The 21,378-nt window shown below is 39.7% G+C and overlaps 1 protein-coding gene across 6 annotated transcripts in view; it reads left to right on the forward strand.

Annotated features, from left to right (window-relative positions):
* Positions 1-21,378, forward strand: part of marchf8 (membrane-associated ring finger (C3HC4) 8) — a 78,812-nt gene that overhangs the window by 40,640 nt on the left and 16,794 nt on the right. For 5 of the 6 annotated variants that reach the window (XM_018678224.2, XM_051076558.1, XM_051076559.1 and 2 more), the window contains exon 3: positions 12,481-12,531. In XM_018678224.2, the coding sequence (XP_018533740.1) occupies positions 12,481-12,531 (51 nt within the window). Of the gene's footprint in view, positions 1-1,251; positions 1,774-12,480; positions 12,532-21,378 lie in introns of those variants that run through there. The other variant, XM_018678237.2, reaches the window with a different exon arrangement.

The following is a 21,378-nucleotide window of genomic DNA, read 5'->3' on the forward strand; positions in this document are numbered from 1 at the left end:
ACTGCACTATAAATATTGTGTGTTAAATCATATTGTATATATGTAGCATTTCAAGTTGAATGATTTTATACACTGTTGGGGTGTTTTAGAATAAATATATAAAAATCTATCATATCCTCTAATTGTATTTTAACAATAGAACATAACACATGGAAAATCTTTATTTACAAAGTAACTAGTAACTAAAATAAACAGTGGTGTACAATATTTCCATCTGAAATGTTGTGAAGTAGAGGTGTAAAGTAGCTTAAAATGGAAATAATCAAAAAATGAATAAATGTACTCTCCACCACTGAAAGTCAGAACAACCTAGTGTGAAGACTGTGTTAAATGCTGTTGTTGCTGTGTTTAAATTTGAAAATCTCCTTGTTGTGTCAGCTGGCCAAAGTCCACGAGACAGGCCAGACCTGCTGTAAGACTATTTAGAGGCTAAAGCTGTTTAAGGAGTGTTCCTCAATGAAAGTAAAGTGCTGCTCAGCTCATTATCTAATAGAAAGGACCTGATCTGTCCTTAGTGTGTAGACTGAGAGCAGTACGTCTTGCTGCTTCATTAAATTGTCACTGTAACGTTCTGTAAAACTTTCCCAAATTTACTGCACACTCTTATCAAACAAAAAGGTGCTGAATGCAGGGAAACAGCAATGAAATGAAGATCAGGGTATCCACACACTTTTCTTCTTTGTACCAAATTATTATTTAAGCTTTATTGCGTTTTTTTATACAAACATACATCCTTACTTGAAGTGAATCATATCTGTATTAAAAGGTTTAATTAGTGTGTTTATTAGTGACCTCAGCCTTCAGTGAACTGTAGTCACCTTTGAGTGATTACGCTGTGCTGTAGCTTTGCCCTTGAATACAGCTGTGAGGATGTGTGTAATAAATTACCCTCTGTCATCTGCTCCACCTCACGTCCTTCAGTGCCTGTCGGGGATTGGTAGAGCCAGCAGTAATGGCATCTCTGATTGGTGGACGATGATAGTGGGTTAAAAGAGGTTTGGTGGCTGACTCTTTGTCCTAAAACAGTCAGGGAGGAGGGTGTGTGTGTGTGCATGTGTTTGCTAGTGTGTGTAGTAGTTGCAGGACAGGCTTAAGTAGGGTTAGGAGGAGGTACTTTAAGGTTAAGCTTAGTGTGCAGAGCAGGGGGAGTCTATTTAAAGGACACCACCTCCATCTCATGAATGATTCAACAACAGTTTGCCCCTCCCCCACCTCTCATCAAGATCAGCTGGAGGAAGTGGTAGCCTAGCCAATGGGATTACAGTACCGGATTGTGTGTGTGGGTGTGTGTGTGTGTGTGTGTGTGTGTGTGAGAGAGAGAGAGCGTGAGTGTGTGTGCAGCTGAGAGGGAGAGCAAGCCTGGACAAGCAGCAGCAGCTCTGCCTCTGTGTTTGTATGTGTGTGTGAAGAAAATGTAGGGCAGCCGCTTGTTCACCCTCCCTCTGCCATCTCTCTCCCTATCTTTTCCTCTGTCTGTCTTTGTTTCTGCGCTGTGCTGCCGTAGCTGCAGTCGCCACGGTGACGGCTGCCTCGGCTCCACTTCCGTATTTGCAGAGGCTTGGCTCTCTCCCTCTCTCTCTCTCTCTCTTTCTCTTTCCTTGTCTCGGCTCACATCGAGGATTTACTGAGGGGGCATGTAACCTCCCTGAGGAACCATTGTCTGCGTGAGGGTGTGTGTGGGTGTATGTGTGTGTGATTGTGTGTGTGTGTGACAGAGAGGTGAGGTGACTTCAGGATCCAGACATGAATTCCTGTTGGAAAATGAAGATCCAGGTACACATTCTTGTTCTTGATGGTGTTGTTGTCGTGGATGTATGTCTCCTGTGCCATTTGTGTTGTTTTTGATGTGATCGTTGTTGTGATTATTTTCAACGCTGCAGCTTTCACTTAGGGGTGTATGCTCTACATCCTGTTTTTTAAAAAACACATACACCATATCTACATGCATAGCTGATATGTAAGATATGTGCAACAAAAAAAACACGATGATGATAAAAGGAAAGGGGGCTCATCGTAGTTTCTATTCAGTGGTTGTTATGGTGAGGCCTTCTGTCTCCGTGGTGATGGCAGCTTGCTTCTGCTGCAGTAACTGAGAGATGAAAGAGTTGCCAGGAATGTGTGGTTTTGTCTCTTGGTGTGTGTAAGAGTGGGTCTGAGAGAGAGAGGAGTGGATAAATGGAGAGCGAAATAAACACAGACAGTCAGAAATGGTCCGTCTGTACATCCTGTCGAACAGAAGTGACAGTATCAGAGTAATATCTGGGGTTATGGATCTGTTTATGTGCGTAGGTTTGTTTTGCTAGTCTTTTGTATCTACGTGTGTTTTCGTGTTATCTCACGGGGGACTCTGAACCCTGTATGCAGTTTTACATTCAGTGCATGTGCCTTGGCATGCATGCATATGACATTACTGTGGATGTTTGTTTGTGCTGTTGAGGGGAGTATCTGCCACCTCTTCAGTGTGAAAGGTTGACCCACTTTCTCCTGTGCCTCTGCCCTTTGTTCAGGATGAGTGGGGGTGTATAGAAATACTGTATATCACTGGCAAACATGAACTAGAACTTCCCATAACCATTGTTATCTTGAGGCCACTTCAGTACATAGTTGGTCCCTGTTTTAATTAACTATGGTTTTCATATCTTCAGCCTATTACCATGTTGTCACAATGTTTGGTTATAGATCGCTAGAGCACAAGATATTGTAAAGTACCATATCTGGTCTGATTAAGTACACATGAACTCATTTACCCCAAGAAAGTGCAAAGAAAGTCCAGCAAGTCCTGCAGTGGGCTGCTCTGGGGACTGTGATTTGTTGGATACACACAGAAATAAACACACAAGGTCTCAGTGGCAGGGAGATCTGATATAAGTGTGTGTGTGTGTGTGTGTGTGTGTGTGTGTGTGTGTGTGTGTGTATATATATATATATATATATAAAATAAATTTCCACTCTTGGTCCACAGCTTAGTATATCACATCATCAGCTGATGCACCAAATCACGGAGCTTTGTGTCAAATCTGCAGCTGGTGGGGGGGGGATTAATGCAGTCACATGTCATAGCAGAGCTTAAAACCTGTTGGAGATGGGGAGGAGGAGGAGGGGATGGTGGAAAGGAGAAATGAGGAAAAGGAGGAATGAGACGGCCTGGACAGGAAAAGATGGCGAATCAGAGGGTATCGATGATTGTTGCACGCACAAGTTGGATTTTTTGCAGCATGGCCACAGACCACCTCCTCACAACTCTGTCCTCTCCTTTCTGCTTCTTGTTTTCCTCTGAAAGGGCCTGTTTTGAAAGCCTCTGAATATGGTGTGAACATTCAACAGAGCTAAGAACTGTGTGCATGTGCAGTTAGAATTCAGCTTGCTGGAAACTGATTTTCTTTCTTACGAGAGAAACTTGTTTCAAATGTTCTTACACTTCACATAGGGAGTTTATATTCCCAGATGGTGCCAGAGCTAATGCTTTTCTAAGCAGCTGCTAAGTGCCGCTAGCTATAAAGAAGCTATTCGGTGGGCTCGTGCCTCAAGCTGTTATCAAACTCTTTAAGTTTCACTGAACTAGTGTTTTATACCAGTCCTTGGTCAGTATTTCACTCGTTGCTCTCTTTTCTTTGCTGAGGCGACCTCTTGGTTTGTCCAAGCTTTCTTTGTTTGTGTGAGCTTGTGATTGAAGGATTATATCACAAGGGGACTGAGGGTTCACACACTAATAACGCAGCTAATTAGGAAGCGCTGCACTGAACTAATTATCTGTAGCTTGACTTTTTCACACAAGTCATAAATAATGACTAATGTCATGTGGAAGAGTACAACCCAAAGTGCAGCTAATGAGGAAATGTGCCTTTACTGCACAGTCAAAAATGTTTCATCACATCTTTGTCTCTCCTGCTCTCTTTATTGAGCAATCACCCTGTGCTGTTATTCTCTATCATATTTCACTTTACCTTTATTGTTTGTCTTCCAGTACTGACCTCTGGCACTTTCTTTTTCAGATCTGTTTTGCACTTTAGGTCTCACTGGTTGCCTCTAAAATACTGTGCTATTGCCTTATTAGACACACAGCCAGAATAGGTCACCATCTACATAATCCTGCACTGAATATGACGGTCACTGTCTCTCCTCTACCATATCCTGTTTGGACATACTAATGTGATTATGTCCAAGATGAAGAGATATGAGAGACAGAGCAGGAGGAGGAGGAGAGGGGGAAGGAGGAGGAGGAAAATGAGAGGAAACCACAAGCTCACATCCTACCGATGAGAGCACAGACAGACATGCATGTTCACACACAGACTCACATAAAAGCTTATATGTTTGTGCACAGCCACAGTTCAGGGTTGTTTCCTGCTTCTCACTTAACATGCTACCTCATTTTGATGTGGTTTTAGGGCAGACATACACACAGAGAGAGAGACACACACACACACACACACAGATGCTGCAGGATGACACTGTGGGGCTGCAGTTTTGCTGAGCCAATGCCTCTTGTGTAAAAGAGAGAATGTACCCTCAAATACAACATTCTGCCATGTTAGACAAATGTTCAGCTGCTTTGTAGGAAAGTGATTGTTTGCTGATGGTTTGTTCCAGTTTTTTAAGTGCATGACCTTTCTGTATAGCATACAGTCTATCTCCTTTCCCCCCTAGACACAGTTATCCTAGGCCTGGTTAGATGTCTGTGGTCAGCCAGGCTTTCCACCGATTGTTCTTACTGTACATAGTTGAGATTTCTCATCTGGTTCTGTTCTCCTGCCCAGCTGCCCACTCAGAGTCAGCCTGCATTTCCTCCTTAAATGGCTGCTGGTTGCTGACAGGGACAGGAAACCACATAAAGGCCAACTTCCTCTCCTGATGGGACTCTTTGTCAGGGGCTGTTTGATATTGCCTTTCCTCTGCGGATGTGTTTATATGACCTCTGAAGAGGGAGGGGCTAATTTACAGCGTTTACTTTCTGTTTCTCATATATCTCTCTGTGTGCATGTTTATGCATGCCAGCTGTATTTTTCAAGTTGAGAAGTGTGTTTAGAACGGACCACTTGACATTGTTGGCACTTGATTTGTGTGATTCGAGAGAGATTTCTCTTAGGAGTTGAGACTATGCCGAAGAATCTTAGTTATCTCTGTCTGGGAAGGAGATCTTGTGTCAGCTTGTCTGCAGCAACTTGTGCATTAAAATAACAGTGGCCTCGTATTTGGCAGAAGGATCAGCTGTAAGCAGATCATGGGATGATTATGCCATTTATTTCAGGGAAAGCTATCCCGATATAAACACTGCCCCATACTACCTATCACAGGCTAAACCCCCCACTTTCTACTCATTCACCTGTCAGGTTAGTGTCTGTTTGTCTTCAGCTTTATGATGTTTAGCTGAAAACAAAGTGGTTATGGTTGTGGCAGCCCTTGTAGCCTTTTGGATTAGACATATACCGCATAACCATACCCCTGTCTCCCTCTTATAGTTGTCCTCTTTAGTGTGTTTCCTCAGAAGTAATTTGTGTGTGTGCTGAGTCCATGCATATGTTTTACTAACAACAGACTACATAAAATGCTGCAGGTGGTCTGGAAGTGAGATCTGGTGTGCAATGTAAAGCAGTTTAATGGTTTCATGTGAACTGACATGATTTTGACTCTGCCTTCATCTACTTCACAATTTCAGAAAGCACCTTCCCTCACCAGGGGTTAGGATTTTCCAAAACATTAGCTAGGTTTCAACAAATAATCATAGGAATACAAGTTTACCAAATTAATTAAAGACTCTGCACACCTGCACAGGGGGCGTTCACTTGTCCTGGGTGATTAGACCATGCTCAGGTTGAAGGTGGGAAGAGCTATTACTGGGTATTACGTGAGGCCACCAGACTCCATGCACCAACAAGAATGACAAAGGTATAATTGGTCCCACCCTGGCAGGTGTACCAAAGCCTAAAGGAGAGTGAGGAGAGAGTGTGCACACACTCCTGGGAAGAGCTCTAATCATCCAAAATAAGTGAAATCATGTGTGTAAGTGTGCAGAGGCTTTTACCACACAGTCTTGTTCTCAGACATTCTTTGACGTTGCATGTACATGCACAGTGTGTATAGCAAACAGTGACAAACTCAACATTTACATATTAAAATATTCAAAATAATACAGTATATTTATTGGTATGTTATATATATTATACATCTTCCATTTATATTTCAGATTTTTGTGTTTTTATTTCATATTAAACCTTTAACTCACCCTCTTAGGGTTGTCTGTTTAAAACTATTGACAAGATAATTAGACCTTTTAGCTGAATTTTGACATTTGCAAGTTTGTATCACACTGTTTGGCTACCAGATTGATCTGTGGGTAGAAAGACAGTGTATTTAAAGTGTCAGTTATATTCTGAATAGAGTATACTCTACCTTACACTGTTTCAGGATTATTTTTATGACAGGCGATAAAAATAAGCACCTAATCACTTATCACAATATCACATATTTATGTTCATAGTTCTGGAAGTCCCTGAGTGCTGTGTTTGCATCCAGCGCGAGTAACAGTGGGCAGTTAAACTTTAACTTACTATAAGGAAAGGATGAATAGAACAACCAGCCCTCATGTTTATTGAAGGTCTAAAAGACGGAGGTGTGAGCTGCTGGACATTGAACTGTAATGATTAGGAAATTAAACCACTTCCCCTGGATGGAAGAGTTTAGCAGCTTGCAGAGGTCACTTCAACCCAATGAATTTACAGAGAAAGAACAAGAGAGGAAAAGAGAGAAGTGAAAATGTCATTTCCAATAAACCCCTCGCACACACAATGCACACAAACCTCTGTCCATTAATTTCACTGATTTAATTCCTTTGACAGTCACCTCATTACCACTGTCTGATAGCTATCATTCACTTGGCTTCTTTGTCTCTTGCTTTATGTGTCTTCATCTGTCTTTTTCCTACAATCTCTTGGTCACTCCCTCCTTGTCTTGTTACGATGTCAGCAATTTGTAGCAGGAGATGATAAAGTGTATTATTTGGCTCTTTTTCAACAGTCCACATAAAACAACTCTCTCTCAGTGTTTGGGTAGGCAAAAAATCTCTGAAATGGGCTAACCTATCCCCCTAAATATGTTTTAGAGCTCAGTATAGATGTGTGCTTTACATTTACTGTACATAGGTGCCAGTGTTGTTGTTTTGGATTGAGGCCATCCTCCCAAAGTGTTTATTAAAATGCTCTTTATCGGCCAAAATGAATTTTTACTGTTTCAGACTGTCCTTGGCCAGGTCTTTTCTTCATTTAGGGAACCAAAAGGAAGATACTTTTACATATCCCAACAATTATCTATTTTTTGTGCCTTTTCATTCCATTAACTTCTAGAAACAGGTTGTGGTTATTACGGTAGACTGTGGAGGGAGATGGTTTTAGTTGCTTTTGTCACTGCAGTGACTTGAAAGAGATTCATGTTTATAATAATGATGCATTTACAAGTGATTCCTCTTCCAGGCAACAGAAATATTGGCTTCATGTTACTGGCATTGATGAGGTCTGATGGTTGATTTTTTTTTTCTTTTTTTCACACTGATAGAAGGCATAACACTCTATAATGCCCTGCAGCTGAATGACTTACTGTCACCAAGCAGCGCTAGTTTTGCTTATTCACAGCTGGAAAAACAAACTCCAGTGCTGTTACTATTTCTACGAGTGTCACAATCACTATCACTCTCTCCACTGGAGAGCAGATGCAGCGAGTCCAGGCAAGTTCTCTGAGGGATGTTGAAAGATACTCTGGGAAGTGACAATAAGTTAAAGTGGATGGAGTCAGTTTTGGAAAATAGACACAACAAAATCATTTCAAAAGTAAGCACAAAAACATCTGATAATAAAGATAAAGATACTGAAAGTGTGGATTTATTTTTGTCCAGTTCATATCACACTTCGTAGACCTGTATACACTGTAGCTGTTTTTTTTGTTTTGTTTTGTTTTTTTAACTGTTTCAATTTATCATGACAGAAAAAATGCTTGAGGTGAAGGGTTACAGGCTTGACAAGCAGCTCTCATTTGTGACCCTGACCTATCGTGTGAAATCCCATTTCATGTCTGTGCTGGGACAGAGACTGTTGTTGATACAAGTGAGCGCAGATGGTGCTGTAAGCAGCCTCTCTGATGGAAAGTCTCAGTTTTGTATTCTGAGAAGCTGTTGACCTCAAACCTATCTTTATGCTCTGTCTCTGGCATGGTGCCGGTGTGAAACGGTGCAGAAACCAGGAGGAAGCATCTGGTAACAAGATTCATTTGACTAATACAAAATTTGTAAACAAAATGAAGGATGTTCTCCTTTGGCTGGTTTATGTCTTTTTGCTAACATGATGCCTCTTTTCAGTGTTTTAGTTGCCTTTTTACAACAGCATCTAATTTAGATAAAATCTAAATTTACATTCTTTGTGGTTAAATTCAGTGTTTGCATGTATAATCATGTAAAGCACTTTTAGGGAATGAAAAGATATAAATGCTTTATGTGTGAAACTAATGACTGTTTTAATTATACATTTATCCATCTATTTTTGTATTTATTTATTGTTTAGTGTATTTTTAATGAAATACACAGTGTAGTTTCTAAGAGCCCAAAGACTTTTTTTTAATCTGAGCAATAGTCCAAAATCCACAAATACTCAATTTACAGTGATATTACACAGAGAAAAACAAAAGATCTTCATGTTTGAAGAAGCTGGAACCATGAAATACTTTGTGATGATCAATGATTATAATTAGTGATTGTAATTGACTGAATTATGTCAGTTGTAGCCTGTTTATACAGTCCACAGTCCAATCTGTGACATCTTCATCAAAGACTCCACAGATAGTGGATTCAGCTCTAATACTGAGAAAGTTCTGTTGTAGACAGAAACTTTGTGAAGAATAGACACATTTCAAAGAGACAGGGTTAAATTCACAAAGGTTTTATCTTTTCAGATTCTTATATAAAAGTGAGCTGAGTTCTCCTCCCTGTGGGCCGAGAACAGAGCCCTGAGGTACACAGCGATCCCTCTGAATATGACCTCTCCCCCTCTGTCATTCTCTCCTAAGCTTCTTTTTTCCTTTTTTTCTTTTTCTTTTTTTTTTTTTTACAAGCTCGAGTCTTCAGAGTCCAGTCTGAAAGTTGTGTTATCAAAGGCTGAGGCTGCTAACAGACCCTCGGAGGAGGTGGAGAAAGACAGACACAGTAGACTGTGAAACCTGAGCCCTTCTTTATACGAATTATGCATGAGCCCAGAGAATGAGGCCCTTTGTAGTCTACAGTCATGGTGGCAGTGAAGGTGACACCCAGACCTTGTACTGTAGGTAACACAGTTTGGGAGAGAGGATTTTTAGAGAAATTAGGTTAGAAAGAAAGATAGGACACATGGAAATGGTGTTGATCTATTTCCCTTCTCATCTTCGGTCATCTGTCGTCAGCCTCTCTGCTCTAATCACTGCTGTCTATAAAAGTCATCGCCCCATTTGTGGCCTTGTTATTTACCAGAAACCCTCAGTCTGGGCACATTCACTTGTTACTCCATTTTTGTCCAAGAAGGATTAAGGGCAAGGATCATCAATTTGTTCTATTCTTTTGCTGTGCCTGTTATCCCTCGCTGTCATCTCCTGAAAAAACTGACTTTACGTCCTCTTGTATGATCTGACAGTTGATCTACTGCACAAATTACACCAATTGACAGCTGTATTTTGTATTTTTTGACATTTTGTGACATTGTTGACATTAAACAGGTAATGACATGGAGATTTGTTTCCTTTTAATCCACTGGTATAGGTATATAAGTTTTTTTCTAGACTTTTTCACTCCAGATTTCTATACTTTTTGCATAAGATGGATTCAGTTTGCGATTGGAGGAAATGGCCTTGCAACTGACATTTTAGTTAATCTAAATGACAGGAAATTGCATACAGATATTTATTTGGAATTTTGCTTTCTTCTGATAAAATGTCAACGCTACACCTCATCAGATAATGGAAACTTTTGCCTCTGCTCTGTGACCAGTCAGCTGCCAGATAATCAGAAGTGATACATCAGAAATTCAGATATAAGAGATGTCTGATGTGTGTTTATTGCACTGATCACAAATTCATAGCCCTTTGCTCCCAATAAAACCAAGAGGACTTGACAGATGTTTGAAGGTCATGAATTTCTGCATGTTTGGTTGCAAATGCAGGCATTTTTGCCTTACAACACCCCTGATGAAAATATTTCATGTCATTACATAGTTGGATCTCAGAAACCACATCCAAGATGATATCTTATCAGCATGGCTAGGACCACAATGCAGTGTGTGTGTGTGTGTGTGTGTGTGTGTGTCTGCGTGTGTATGTGTATCTTGTGTTTTTATGTCCTCGGACATTTAGTGAGATGGGAGGAAAATAAGGATGAAGATGGGAGGAAGCAGGGAGAAGCAGAGAGTGGTGGAAAGAGACTTGGTACATACAGTAGTCCTCTATCACCATGGCAACTAGTCACAGCCGCGACACAAGTGAAGTGCTGAAGTAATTAAGAATTGGTAGCATGTTGTGTGGTCGCTGTGGCACCATTTGTGTGTGTGTGTGGACTTTACTTTGTTAGTGTCTGGGGACAAGGATAATGTATTTCCTGTTTGGACAAGGATGGCACTTAAGCTGTTGCTGCTTCTTAAAAACAAAGAAAGTTCTCAGGGTCAACATTTCCACACCAACACATCCTGTCAGTGTGTGTGTGTGTGTGTGTGTGTGTCAATGTCAGTGAGAGGGTATATTTGAGCCCTCGGTGGTCTCCTCCTCTGCATGGCTGAATTTTCAACCACTGAACTATTTTAACAACGATTGGATGGATTGTCACAAAATTGTGGTGCAGACATTGATGTTCCCCCTCAGGGTGAATTGTAATCTCTCTGGTGAATTTTTCATAGTGTCAACATCAGGTCAAAGTTTTAATTGGTCCAATACTGGTGTGTTTTTTGACCAAATACTACTAATGGAATTCCCATCAGCTCCAGCCAGACTTTGTGTTTAGTGCTAATTAGCAAATTTTAGTATGCAGTAACACATTAAACTTGGATGGCAAACATGTTGAACATTATACACACTAAACACTAGCAGCATTTAGCAGAGTGTTTAGCTCAAAGCTCTGCTAGTATAGCCTCACAGAGCTGCTAGCATGGCTGTAGACGCTTAGTCTTCTTTAATCATGTTCTTGTTTCTTGAGACAAGAAAGAATAAATCAGGTCTTTGCTCTAGACCTGAGAATTTTTTCATTTAACTGAAGAAAATATACATGAAACAAGTTGATTTTTATGTAAAAACCACCTGAAACGTTGGTACTGCTCAGGCAGATTCTTTCACTTAAGAAAGTGAAACTTCTATTGGGTCCGCTAGTTTTATTCCAGCTTAGGAGTGCTGGTTGATTTTGGGTCTCTAAGCAGGAGGATGGGTTGGGGTGTCAATAGATACCCCAAAAATGAATTTGTGCCCCCTAACCATTTAATCTGTCCGTGCTTTCATGTGTATATGCAGTTAAAACACTCTCCCCACAGAGCTGATTTCCATTTGCAAAGATTTGTTTGTGTCCAAAGCACCACAGCCCTGCCAGGCCTGGTGTGAACCCAACATTATGTAACTATGATTGATTACTCATTAAGGAACCACGCAAGGCTTTAATACCAGCACTGAATGCAACACAACATGCCAATGACTTTTTGTCTGAGTCTCTGATGCGAGCTGAGAATACTGACTGGGAATCATTACTGCCTCAAAACAAAACCTGACTGAGCCGAGTGCTGGAAGTGTTGGCCTGTTTCGCTCCCTGGGTAATGATACAAATATTGTGACACCATTTGATTTGGAGTTTGGACGGATGCATTATGTAATCAGCTTGTCCTCCTTTCGTCTCGTGCCAGAAGAACTTAATTTACCATCTGAAGACGCCAAATAGCTCAGGCTGGTCCCTGAGCTGCTGAGAAATGTAGCTGTGCTGTGCTCATTTGACAGAGACAAACCATGAATCAGTCTTACTTACTCCTGCTATAGTCCATAACAAGACTTCTTTTTTTCATATTACCATATCCACACCTTTCCATTATCATTTATATCTGCTCATTCTTAGTCATGCTCGTGTCCTGGCTATAGGGATGGCAGTGTCAGTCTGTTGTTATGTTACTCCACCACTTTGGTCCAGGCTGAAATATCTCAACTAATTGGATGGATTAACATGAAATGTTGTAGGGACATTCATGGTACCCAGAGGATGAATCAAGCTGGCAACACTTTCTGCTCTGTTTTGGTTGGTCAAATGTGATTTATGTGTTCATGTCAAACAGTTAGTCATTGTACAGCAGCATTCATTACCAGCATAATATGATGCAGATAGTAATTATGGGGTATATGCCAGCTCTCAATATGCAGGATGCATGTGAGGATTTACAACATTTCTTTCCTGTGTCTGAATGTGTTCATGTTTTCACTCACTGGAGCTGTCTTTTGTTTCCTCTGTTACAGAATGAAAAGCCACTGGGTCATTCTGCAAGCAGGTCCAGCAATATATCAAAGGTGAGCAAAGCACACACAAATTGAAAAATTTGAATGAATGATGTATGGCCTTCACAGAGACAGAGAAGAGAATAGAGACAGTAGGGCATCAGTGAGGTGAGCTGTGGAGGAAGGCTGAGATTGACAGAACAGATAGACATGCAGCGGAGTGAGAGCGTCTGATAGATAACCTGCCTCTCTCGCATCACGTTGCCCCAATCAGAACTCCCTCTCTCATCAGCCTCCAGAGAACATACGTGTCTTTACAACTCCGCTCCTCAGCTCAGCTCAGCTCAGACAGACAAACCTCTGTTCTCTACGACTTTTGTCTTTCTTCAATTTCTCCCCCCTCTCCTCCCTCTACTCTCCGTCACTCCCTCTGGCAAAGCTACAGCCTGCATCGAATATGGCTTCAGGGTTTCCGTCCTTGTTCTCCTGAGCCTCTTAGAGGATAAACCCTTTACTTGTGCTAATAGATGTCAGGGTCACCTCTTCAGCATGGGACTGCTCCGACAATAATGTTTGATCCACAAGCCCATCACTCTTAAAACATGAGCAAGATGGGAGTTACTGCACCTGAGTGACAAATAGACCAACATTCATTTTCAGGGTTACAGTTATGGGTGAACATAAATACTGTTTAAGACAATGTCCCAGTCCCAGACAAGAAAGGTGTATAGTGTATGGCTTAGTAAAACAAAAACAAATACACGTTATAGAAATAGACTGACTGATATGATTATGGCAGTAATTTATTGAATTGAATTCACATTTTAAGAGAACTTTTAATTTGATGTTAGATAACAGATTTGCTGAAAAAATGGTGACACAAAAACTAAGAATGTCATATGCACACTGGAGACATTATTACCCTCATGCAGCTGCTGAAGATGTCAAGTTTGTACACCTGATCATGACCTGAGACATTCAATATACTCTATTTAACAATCAAGCTAAACAAATCTAGTTTAACCCATGCATCTTCACCACTTAATCGGTAGTGAAACCAAAAGTGAACAGAGCCAATGTCTGTTACAGTCTCCCACTGCATTGTAAAATTGTGATGTCACAACTTCAGGAAGTACAGAGTCTATCGTAATGGTCAAAATGAGTAATTACTTTAAAGTGCGCTTACCAAAAAGTGAGATAATAATCTTTGCTCATGTGGTTGTCCAGTGTGGTAATTCTGGTTTTTACATCGTCACCACCTGATCAGTGACCTTTGGTAGCTGATAAAAGTTATGGAAACTCAGACTCATTTAAGTAAGATATGCTTCACAATTTGACCTTTTTAAAAGGTCTTTGACACTATGATTTGTTGTCTTTAAACATTTTCTTTCTTGGCATCACTTTGAGATTTTAATTCATGCTTTTATCACAACTCATTTAGATTACTGCAATGTACTTTATGTTGGGGTTAGCCAGAAGTCACTTGCTTGCCTACAGCTGGTTCAGAATGCTGCTGCTCAACTTTTAACAGGTGCCAAAAAATGGGAGCACATTACCCCAGTTTTAGCTTAAATTCACTGGCTCCCAGTTCACTTTCGGATTGATTTTAAATTCTTCTCTTTGTTTTTAAATGTCTCCATGGCCTGGCCCCAATGTATTTGTCCGACCTACTCCAGCTGTACGCTCCCTCTCGCGCCCTCAGATCGACTGATCAGTCACTGTTAGACATCCTAAGACAAAGAGGATATCAAGAGGTCACCATGCTTTTTCAGTTACTGCCAAAGCTGTGGATTGAGTTGCCTTTGCACATCAGGCAGGCCAACTCACTTCCTGTTTTTAAATCCTTTCTTAAAATATATTTCTTCTCTTTGGCTTTTAACACAGTTGTTTCTTATTGTTTTATTGTTTCTTATTGCTTTATTTTATTGGCTTTTATTGTCTTTAGTTGCTTTGTTTTTATGTTTTTTTATGTTTGTGTACAGCATTTTGGTCAACTCCTGTTGTTTTTAAAGTGCTTTATAAATAAAGCTGAGTTGAGTTGAGTTGAGTTGAAGAATAATATATAAATATGTGAGTCAAGTCTGACATTGTTCTGTCTTCCTACACACATGGGAGATGGCCAAGAAACCTAAGTTCCAGGTATTTAATCCGTAAATCCAGGGGTGGATTTATTTAGTTAGCGGTTTCTGGACGCGATTCATTGTCACTGACTGTCCTACCTAGACCACCATTCCTCTGACAAATGTGTGTGCAATGGAATGATAGACATAAAGTATGAACACAGCTCCTAAGTTTGACAGCTTTAATTAATAGTCAGCAGTTTGCCTGCCAGCTGGTGTTTCCTTCTCCTTCCTAAAGGGAAATACCTCTGACTGGCAGTCTGTAAATCTTTAAATCTGTATTAATTGTTCTCTGGATAGACAAATCTGCTGGGAGTCTCAATGGTTTAAGAGAAGTTTAAAACACTTGATTAGTTTGGACTGCATGAGTCCTGAAATAGTACAAGAAGTCACCTCTAAACTCTTGAGAGTTCATCAAAGACTGAAAACGGCAAGATTTAACAGTGGTATTATGGTAGAGGTGTTATATATTTTCAGTAACACGCCATCCTCCTGAAACCACTTTCCCTGGAAGCTGCTTGAATCAGAATATGATCTGTGAGACTACAGAAGATGATTTTATGCATATATGCAGTGCATTTATAAGTTTCCCCGCTCTCTGCAGTATTGGCGGGATGAGATGGAAAATTTTTATATTTCTAGCAGTGACTCAAATATTCCTTTTTGCTGAAAGAATATAAGATGTAGGTCAAGTTCATTTATGATGCAAAGCCCCAGAAAACAAAAGATAAAGGCACTTTACGGATCACAGTAAAACATACAGCTGATAACTTGATTTACACATGCCTTGTTTGATGACACTTTTAATGGCTGATATTGACTGATTGTTTTCCACATGAGCTCCAGACAGACTCAAAGTAAGGACACTAAAACAAACCCTACATTGCTTCACATGGCACAGATTCAAGCTGAATCACATTGGCCCGTGTCAGATCAAATCAAAAATGAATGTGCTCATATCCAATTGTTGACCCATTTAAACGATATCTCTCTACATAAATAACCACAGCATCAGCCTGAGAGGAATATTTCATAACATCTACAGCTTGGCATAGCAACATAGTCTGGATTATGTGTATGTTAAAGCTCAAAAATCCAAAGAATTTGTTCATTCTGTCAAAGCACTTGCTCTAGTTTTATGCTGAGAAATCTTGCAAGATACTTGTGGTCTTTTTGCTTTCTAGCCTCTGACATTTTTCAAGTTGAAGGGCACTGCTTAGAAAAACATCTACATTCAAGGTATCCATTTGCTTACACTGTCATGAGACACACACCTGCCATGAGACAGATTTATAAAATAACAGGACAACAAGCTGCCATATATAGCCTGGGGGTAAATTGTGTCATAAAGATGATATTGCCTCCATCAGTGAGCTTGTTACTGTGGGGGGATTAAGGTGTATGGTCCTAGATAGAAACATATCCAAGGCCAAAAACTCATTATCTTTTGTCTGCTATATATTTGTTTGTTTGTTGATTCATTTATTCAGAAAGTGTCCTTTATCAGACTGTTTTGAAAGAAATTCTCTGGGGAAATGTGAAAGAGAGGTGCAGTTGAAGGCAAATAATCAGCATTTTTTGTTAAATGAAAGAATGGTCAGCATTGAATATATAAAAGCAGCTGAGAAAGGTTCATCTGAGTGCAGAGTGTGGGCTGAGGATTGCCCATTGATTTGGCATGAGTTGAGTTTCCACTCAGTGAGGTCAGGAGGCTTAGCTGTAGCCGTTTCTCTCTTTAGCACAGTGCCAGGGAGCTGTGCGATGCCTCCCACACTGTTTGGGAAGGAATTAAAGTATTACAGTCCTCATAAAGACACAAAGCACTGACCCACCGCTCAGTGGGCTTCTGTTGATAGTCAGCCAAACATCTGGCGGTGCTCTAAAATTCAAGCTGCTGCAGTTTTGCAGTGATTCAGGCTCCATTGCTACAGAGCACAACCCGGGTCTGTCCTCCAGATCTCTGCTGGACCAGTTCTGTTTGTCTGTTCTGCTTGGTAGACCACTGATATAAGAACCAGTTACTGAGCCAAACCACTATTCTGATTAAGTGAAGTTAATTGTTAATTTCTTGGAACACATAATGTGTTTTTGTTTTCTTTGTTGAATTGCTCAGTCTGGCAGCATTGCTCATTTCCTTCTGCTGAAGCTGGCTTTGGTCCCTGAAGAAACCAGACTTGAATGGTTTCATTACAAAATGCTGTTGGTGGAAAGTGCGATTATTGCTTATTTGTCTGCAAGGTTGTAAAATTACACCTGTAGAGGGTAGGGAAAAAGATTTTTTCTATCATAAAATATAGCATGTTTGCTACAAAGATTGCTTAAAATATGACTGAGAGTATAAGTCAGTAATCAAAATAGTTGCAAACACTATTATATTAACATATCCGTCTCAAATGTCATGAAGTAGCTGTGCTGTGATCATCAGTTACTCTGAGTTGTAAACATCACATAAGTCAGAAATATCTGACTTATGCTCAATAATGTAGGTACCTGAAAACCAAACAAGATGCCAGTTTTAACAGTGTTATATTGTCAGTACACAGAACTTTTAACCTTCATGTTACCAACTGTGTAATCACACAACCAGCTTGATTTGTCAGATGATTTGAACACTCACAACCACTGGACTCTTTCCAATGTCTTCTATGCATCTCATATGACATATGATGACTCTAGTCATGTCAATGTACAAGTTATTTTCCATGAAACTTTTACAGTGTTGATTGCAGTCTTCCCTGTGTATCTCGTGACTGTCATCTGTTTTCCTGTAAGCAGCAACTACCTTGACAGAGTAAGGGACAGTCTCTTTAAATGTTGAATATCTCAATAAAGAACATACCTTTTACTATATTTAACCATTGTTCAACTATATTTGAATTGTATTTTCTCTTTTCCAAAGCCTGACCAAGAATTGAAGCAACTGTTTCTGCCAGCTCACATGAGATCCCATTGAAGCAGATGGATAGGCATGATTTTAGATAGCCTTAAGTGCCAGAGAAATGATTGGCCAGTCAAATCAACCAGCTTTCCTTTGGCTTTCTGCACAAACTGCTGCTACCAAATCATCCTGGCTCTAATGTGCTTGTAGTTTCTCAATAAAATAAGAACATTTCAGTGTTTGACTTTTTCTTAGAGTAGCTCATGAAAAATAGGATCTTAACAGTGGATTTTCTTCACTTGGTTGGTGTCAGAAGAAGGGATTAAGTCTATTTGATGTCTGTGATTTTGCAGCAATTTGCTCCCTTCATACTTCTGTGATTGTATATGCCAGTCTATAATCATAGAAACTAGCCTTTCCTCTTGAACCATCTACTCCTTCCATCCCTTGTTAGACTTGAAACAAGTCTCTTACAGTGGGTGTATGTTTGAATGTCCTTTAGCCTTTAGTTGCATTGAAATACTTATTGCAGAAATGTAGTGTGATAGGAACTGGAATTGCGGTAATTAAGAGATATATATATAATCAGCACAACCAGTCAGTGGGTAGTCATGTGATTGTATCAGTGCACTTGTCGTGATGACACGACACTTACTGTATATTACTGAGATATAAAATGCATAGCTGGGCTCTTCACTTTTGATTAGCTATATAACCTTGTGAGAGCTAGGGAGAAAGTTAATATGAAAGCTTAAATGAGTGAGCTAAGGCAAAAAATATAAAAAATAAACTACAATTGTAATAGAATAATAAAATAACTTGCTGATTTAAAATGTAATTTATTATGTTTGCACAGGGCTGTTGCACAATGCCTGAGAAAGCATCTCAGCAATACAGTCTGTAATTAACCTGCAACGGGGTTATAGACAGACATGTATTGTTAGTCTCAAGTCAATCATTGCAGAAATCATACAAACAATATAATCCCTATGCAGGCAGCCAGAAGTGAAGTAGAATAACTACAAATTACAAATCTCTTTTTGTCACAACCAAATCTTAATTTAGAACAAAAATCTTGTTGATGTTGATGATGATATTGTACACTGTGACATCATGGAATTGATTTGCACTGTTTTCAAGGTTAAGAATAAACTTTGAAGTTTATTCTATGTGTTGCTTCTCTGTTAGCATCTTGTCAAACATCTGGCCCATTCATACTGTCTGTTCAGCAATGTGTCCATCCTGTTAGAGGCCTCTCACTGGGAGCCAGTGATTCATTGCTCCTGTTAGATTTTAAAGGTTATTCTTTGAAAGGCCCCGGTGGCTAGAAAATTAGAGCTGTATTTCTCTCCAGGTAGAGATGGTAAAAGAAGAATGGAGGCTGAGGTAATGGCAGATGTGAGAGGCGTTATAGGAATAAGAGAAAGTATAATGAGTGGAAAAGAGGATCATTTATGCATGGATAAAGGATGTGTGTGGAGGGTGGGAGTGCTCAAGGAGAGAGGTTAAATAAGTAGTTATAATAATGAATTGAGAGACTGTTTCATAAAGCACAATAAACAGATGGTCATTACAGTGTGAATATGATGTGAGGCTGGATTATATCTAATTAGCACCTCAAAATATGCTTCTGTACATGGTTTACAGTTTCTAAAGTAAAAGACAGCAATAAATGATGCCACCTAACATAATTTATCAGCAGTGAAACATCATCGCCTGCAGTGTTTTGGTTATCCATTAAATACAGCCACTCATTTACTCATCAAAGGTCCTCGTCACAAGAGAGGGCAGTTATGAGAGCAGTTGTTTAATAGAAATCTGAAGAGTCATACAGGCTGTTAGGAAGTTAATCATTACTGTCTCGACTGTGTTATCATAACCCTGTTGTTTGACTCTGCCCAGAGACAGAGTTGGTTATCTATTGGCAAGTTCCCAACAGATGGCAACATGAATGATTAACAGTGGCAAGATGGCGCAGGAACATTATATTTACACAGCAAGAATAAAATAAGGAATAAAAATACCATCTAGTTTCATCAGTGCAATCATGATCCACCTCTTTTTTATTAGTCTACATTCATATTTCAGTCACACAAGGCTTTAGCTAGGCATATGTCACCACTTTCTTGTTTTTGTGGCGCTGAAGCAGCGTGTTCCACCAACGTTATATAAATCATAGTGCTAGCTGCAAAATAATAATGTTTTATTACTTTGATGTGATCTTTTTGTCTCTCACGCACTCCTCCTTCATTTTACAGTTATAGTCCACCGACTCATACAAGAGCCCCAAACAGCAACCTCAAGTGTGGACTGAAACAAAAAAGAAAATGAAATGAAATATTTTGAAGAAATAAAATAAATTGGTGAAAATGCAATGAACTCTTTAATAACAACAATACAAAAGAGAGAGACAGCATGTCTGGAAATAAAAAGGCCGTTAAAGAGAAGAGGTGCTGCTCATGTACAAACAGGCTGAAGGGCAAAGCTGGACATTGAATTTTCTATTGACTGGTGTCAGGCCATGAGCTATAAATTTCCCCTTAGTTAGAAATGAAATCAATAGGTAATTAGTTTCTTGTTGGAATTGCCAGGCCCCCTGTGTCTTTACTTAGCTCCCCAAACACTATCTGATCCCATTCTTTATGTTCCCTGCCCAGTCTGTAGTTATCGCTGAGTAAGAGCACCGGGACGTCTTGTTGAAGGGGTAGTTTGACATTTAGGAAATATGCCTGTTTTAAAAAAATTGATACCAGTCTCTTGTCTTTATGCTAAATATGAAACTAGAGCCAGATAATGGTTAGATTAGCTTAGCATGAAGACTGGAAGCAGGGTAAAATGGCTAGTCACCATGAGTGGAGATTCCAGGAAGTGTCCAGCCAAGAAATAGCATAACAATCACATAACAATCTTTATAACTTTAGTGGTGTTAATAGGGGGATTCTTTTTACTGTTTGACAGAGCTAGGCAAGCTGTCTCCCCCTGTTTACAGTCTTAATGTTATCTGTAGCCTTTTTGGCCAAATTTTCCAAAAGGTTAAACTATTTTAAGCACTTTTAAGGATAATTAGGATTTATTGAAACTCTGTATCATTCCCATGAGTAATGATACCAGGGTATGCATTGTGTTAACTGCTGAGATCTGAAAATAGGCAACATTTTGGAAAAATGGGAAAAAAAACAAGTAGTGAGACAATCATGCAGTCAGACATTGTCACACTTACAGTCAGTTTCAGGCAGAGTGGGCAAAAAACATTAATGTCAGCCTCTCACTTCTCACAATTCCAAGTTGGAGGTACCAGGATGTTCTGACAGCAACAATATCTCCAACACGGTAAAAACAACTACACAAATGACAACAAACCAGTGGGAAAACAGGCTGAAAAGCCTCCATTGCTGGCAGTTATATCCAATTAAAATCCAGTATTAATACTAATAGAGTTTAATTGTTTCAGCTAATTTAAAATGGGCTATGCAGTTTGAATCATATTTCACTTCTTAATGAACTGCTTCAAATATGTAACACTGGAAAAGTAAGATTTAGGGCATCTAAGTGATGGGACTACAAGGCTAGCATCATCTTAGAATATTGCATGAACACTGAACACAAGTTGAAATAACAGGATGTTTTCGTATTCTTCACTTTCTGCAGACTTTGCGTGAAGGCAGCTTCATCAACATTTCATGTGTGCTCACTTTTGTTTTTTTTCTTCCAAATAAAATGGATAATCCAGCCAAACTGTTGGCTTGTTTACAACTTGTTTGATCGTCTTGCTGCTCATGTTTCTTGCCCTGTCAGGCTTTGTAGTAGCAATGTTGTCGTGTTCCCAGATCTCAGCAATAAATGTGGTGAGTAAAAGTCATAACCAATAGAAATGATGGCCAAAACTTTGTAAATAAAACCCAAGTGGTAATAAACCAAATG

The sequence above is a fragment of the Lates calcarifer genome, linkage group LG16_LG22 (genome assembly GCF_001640805.2).
Source record: "Lates calcarifer isolate ASB-BC8 linkage group LG16_LG22, TLL_Latcal_v3, whole genome shotgun sequence".
Taxonomy (NCBI): Eukaryota; Metazoa; Chordata; class Actinopteri; family Centropomidae; genus Lates; species Lates calcarifer.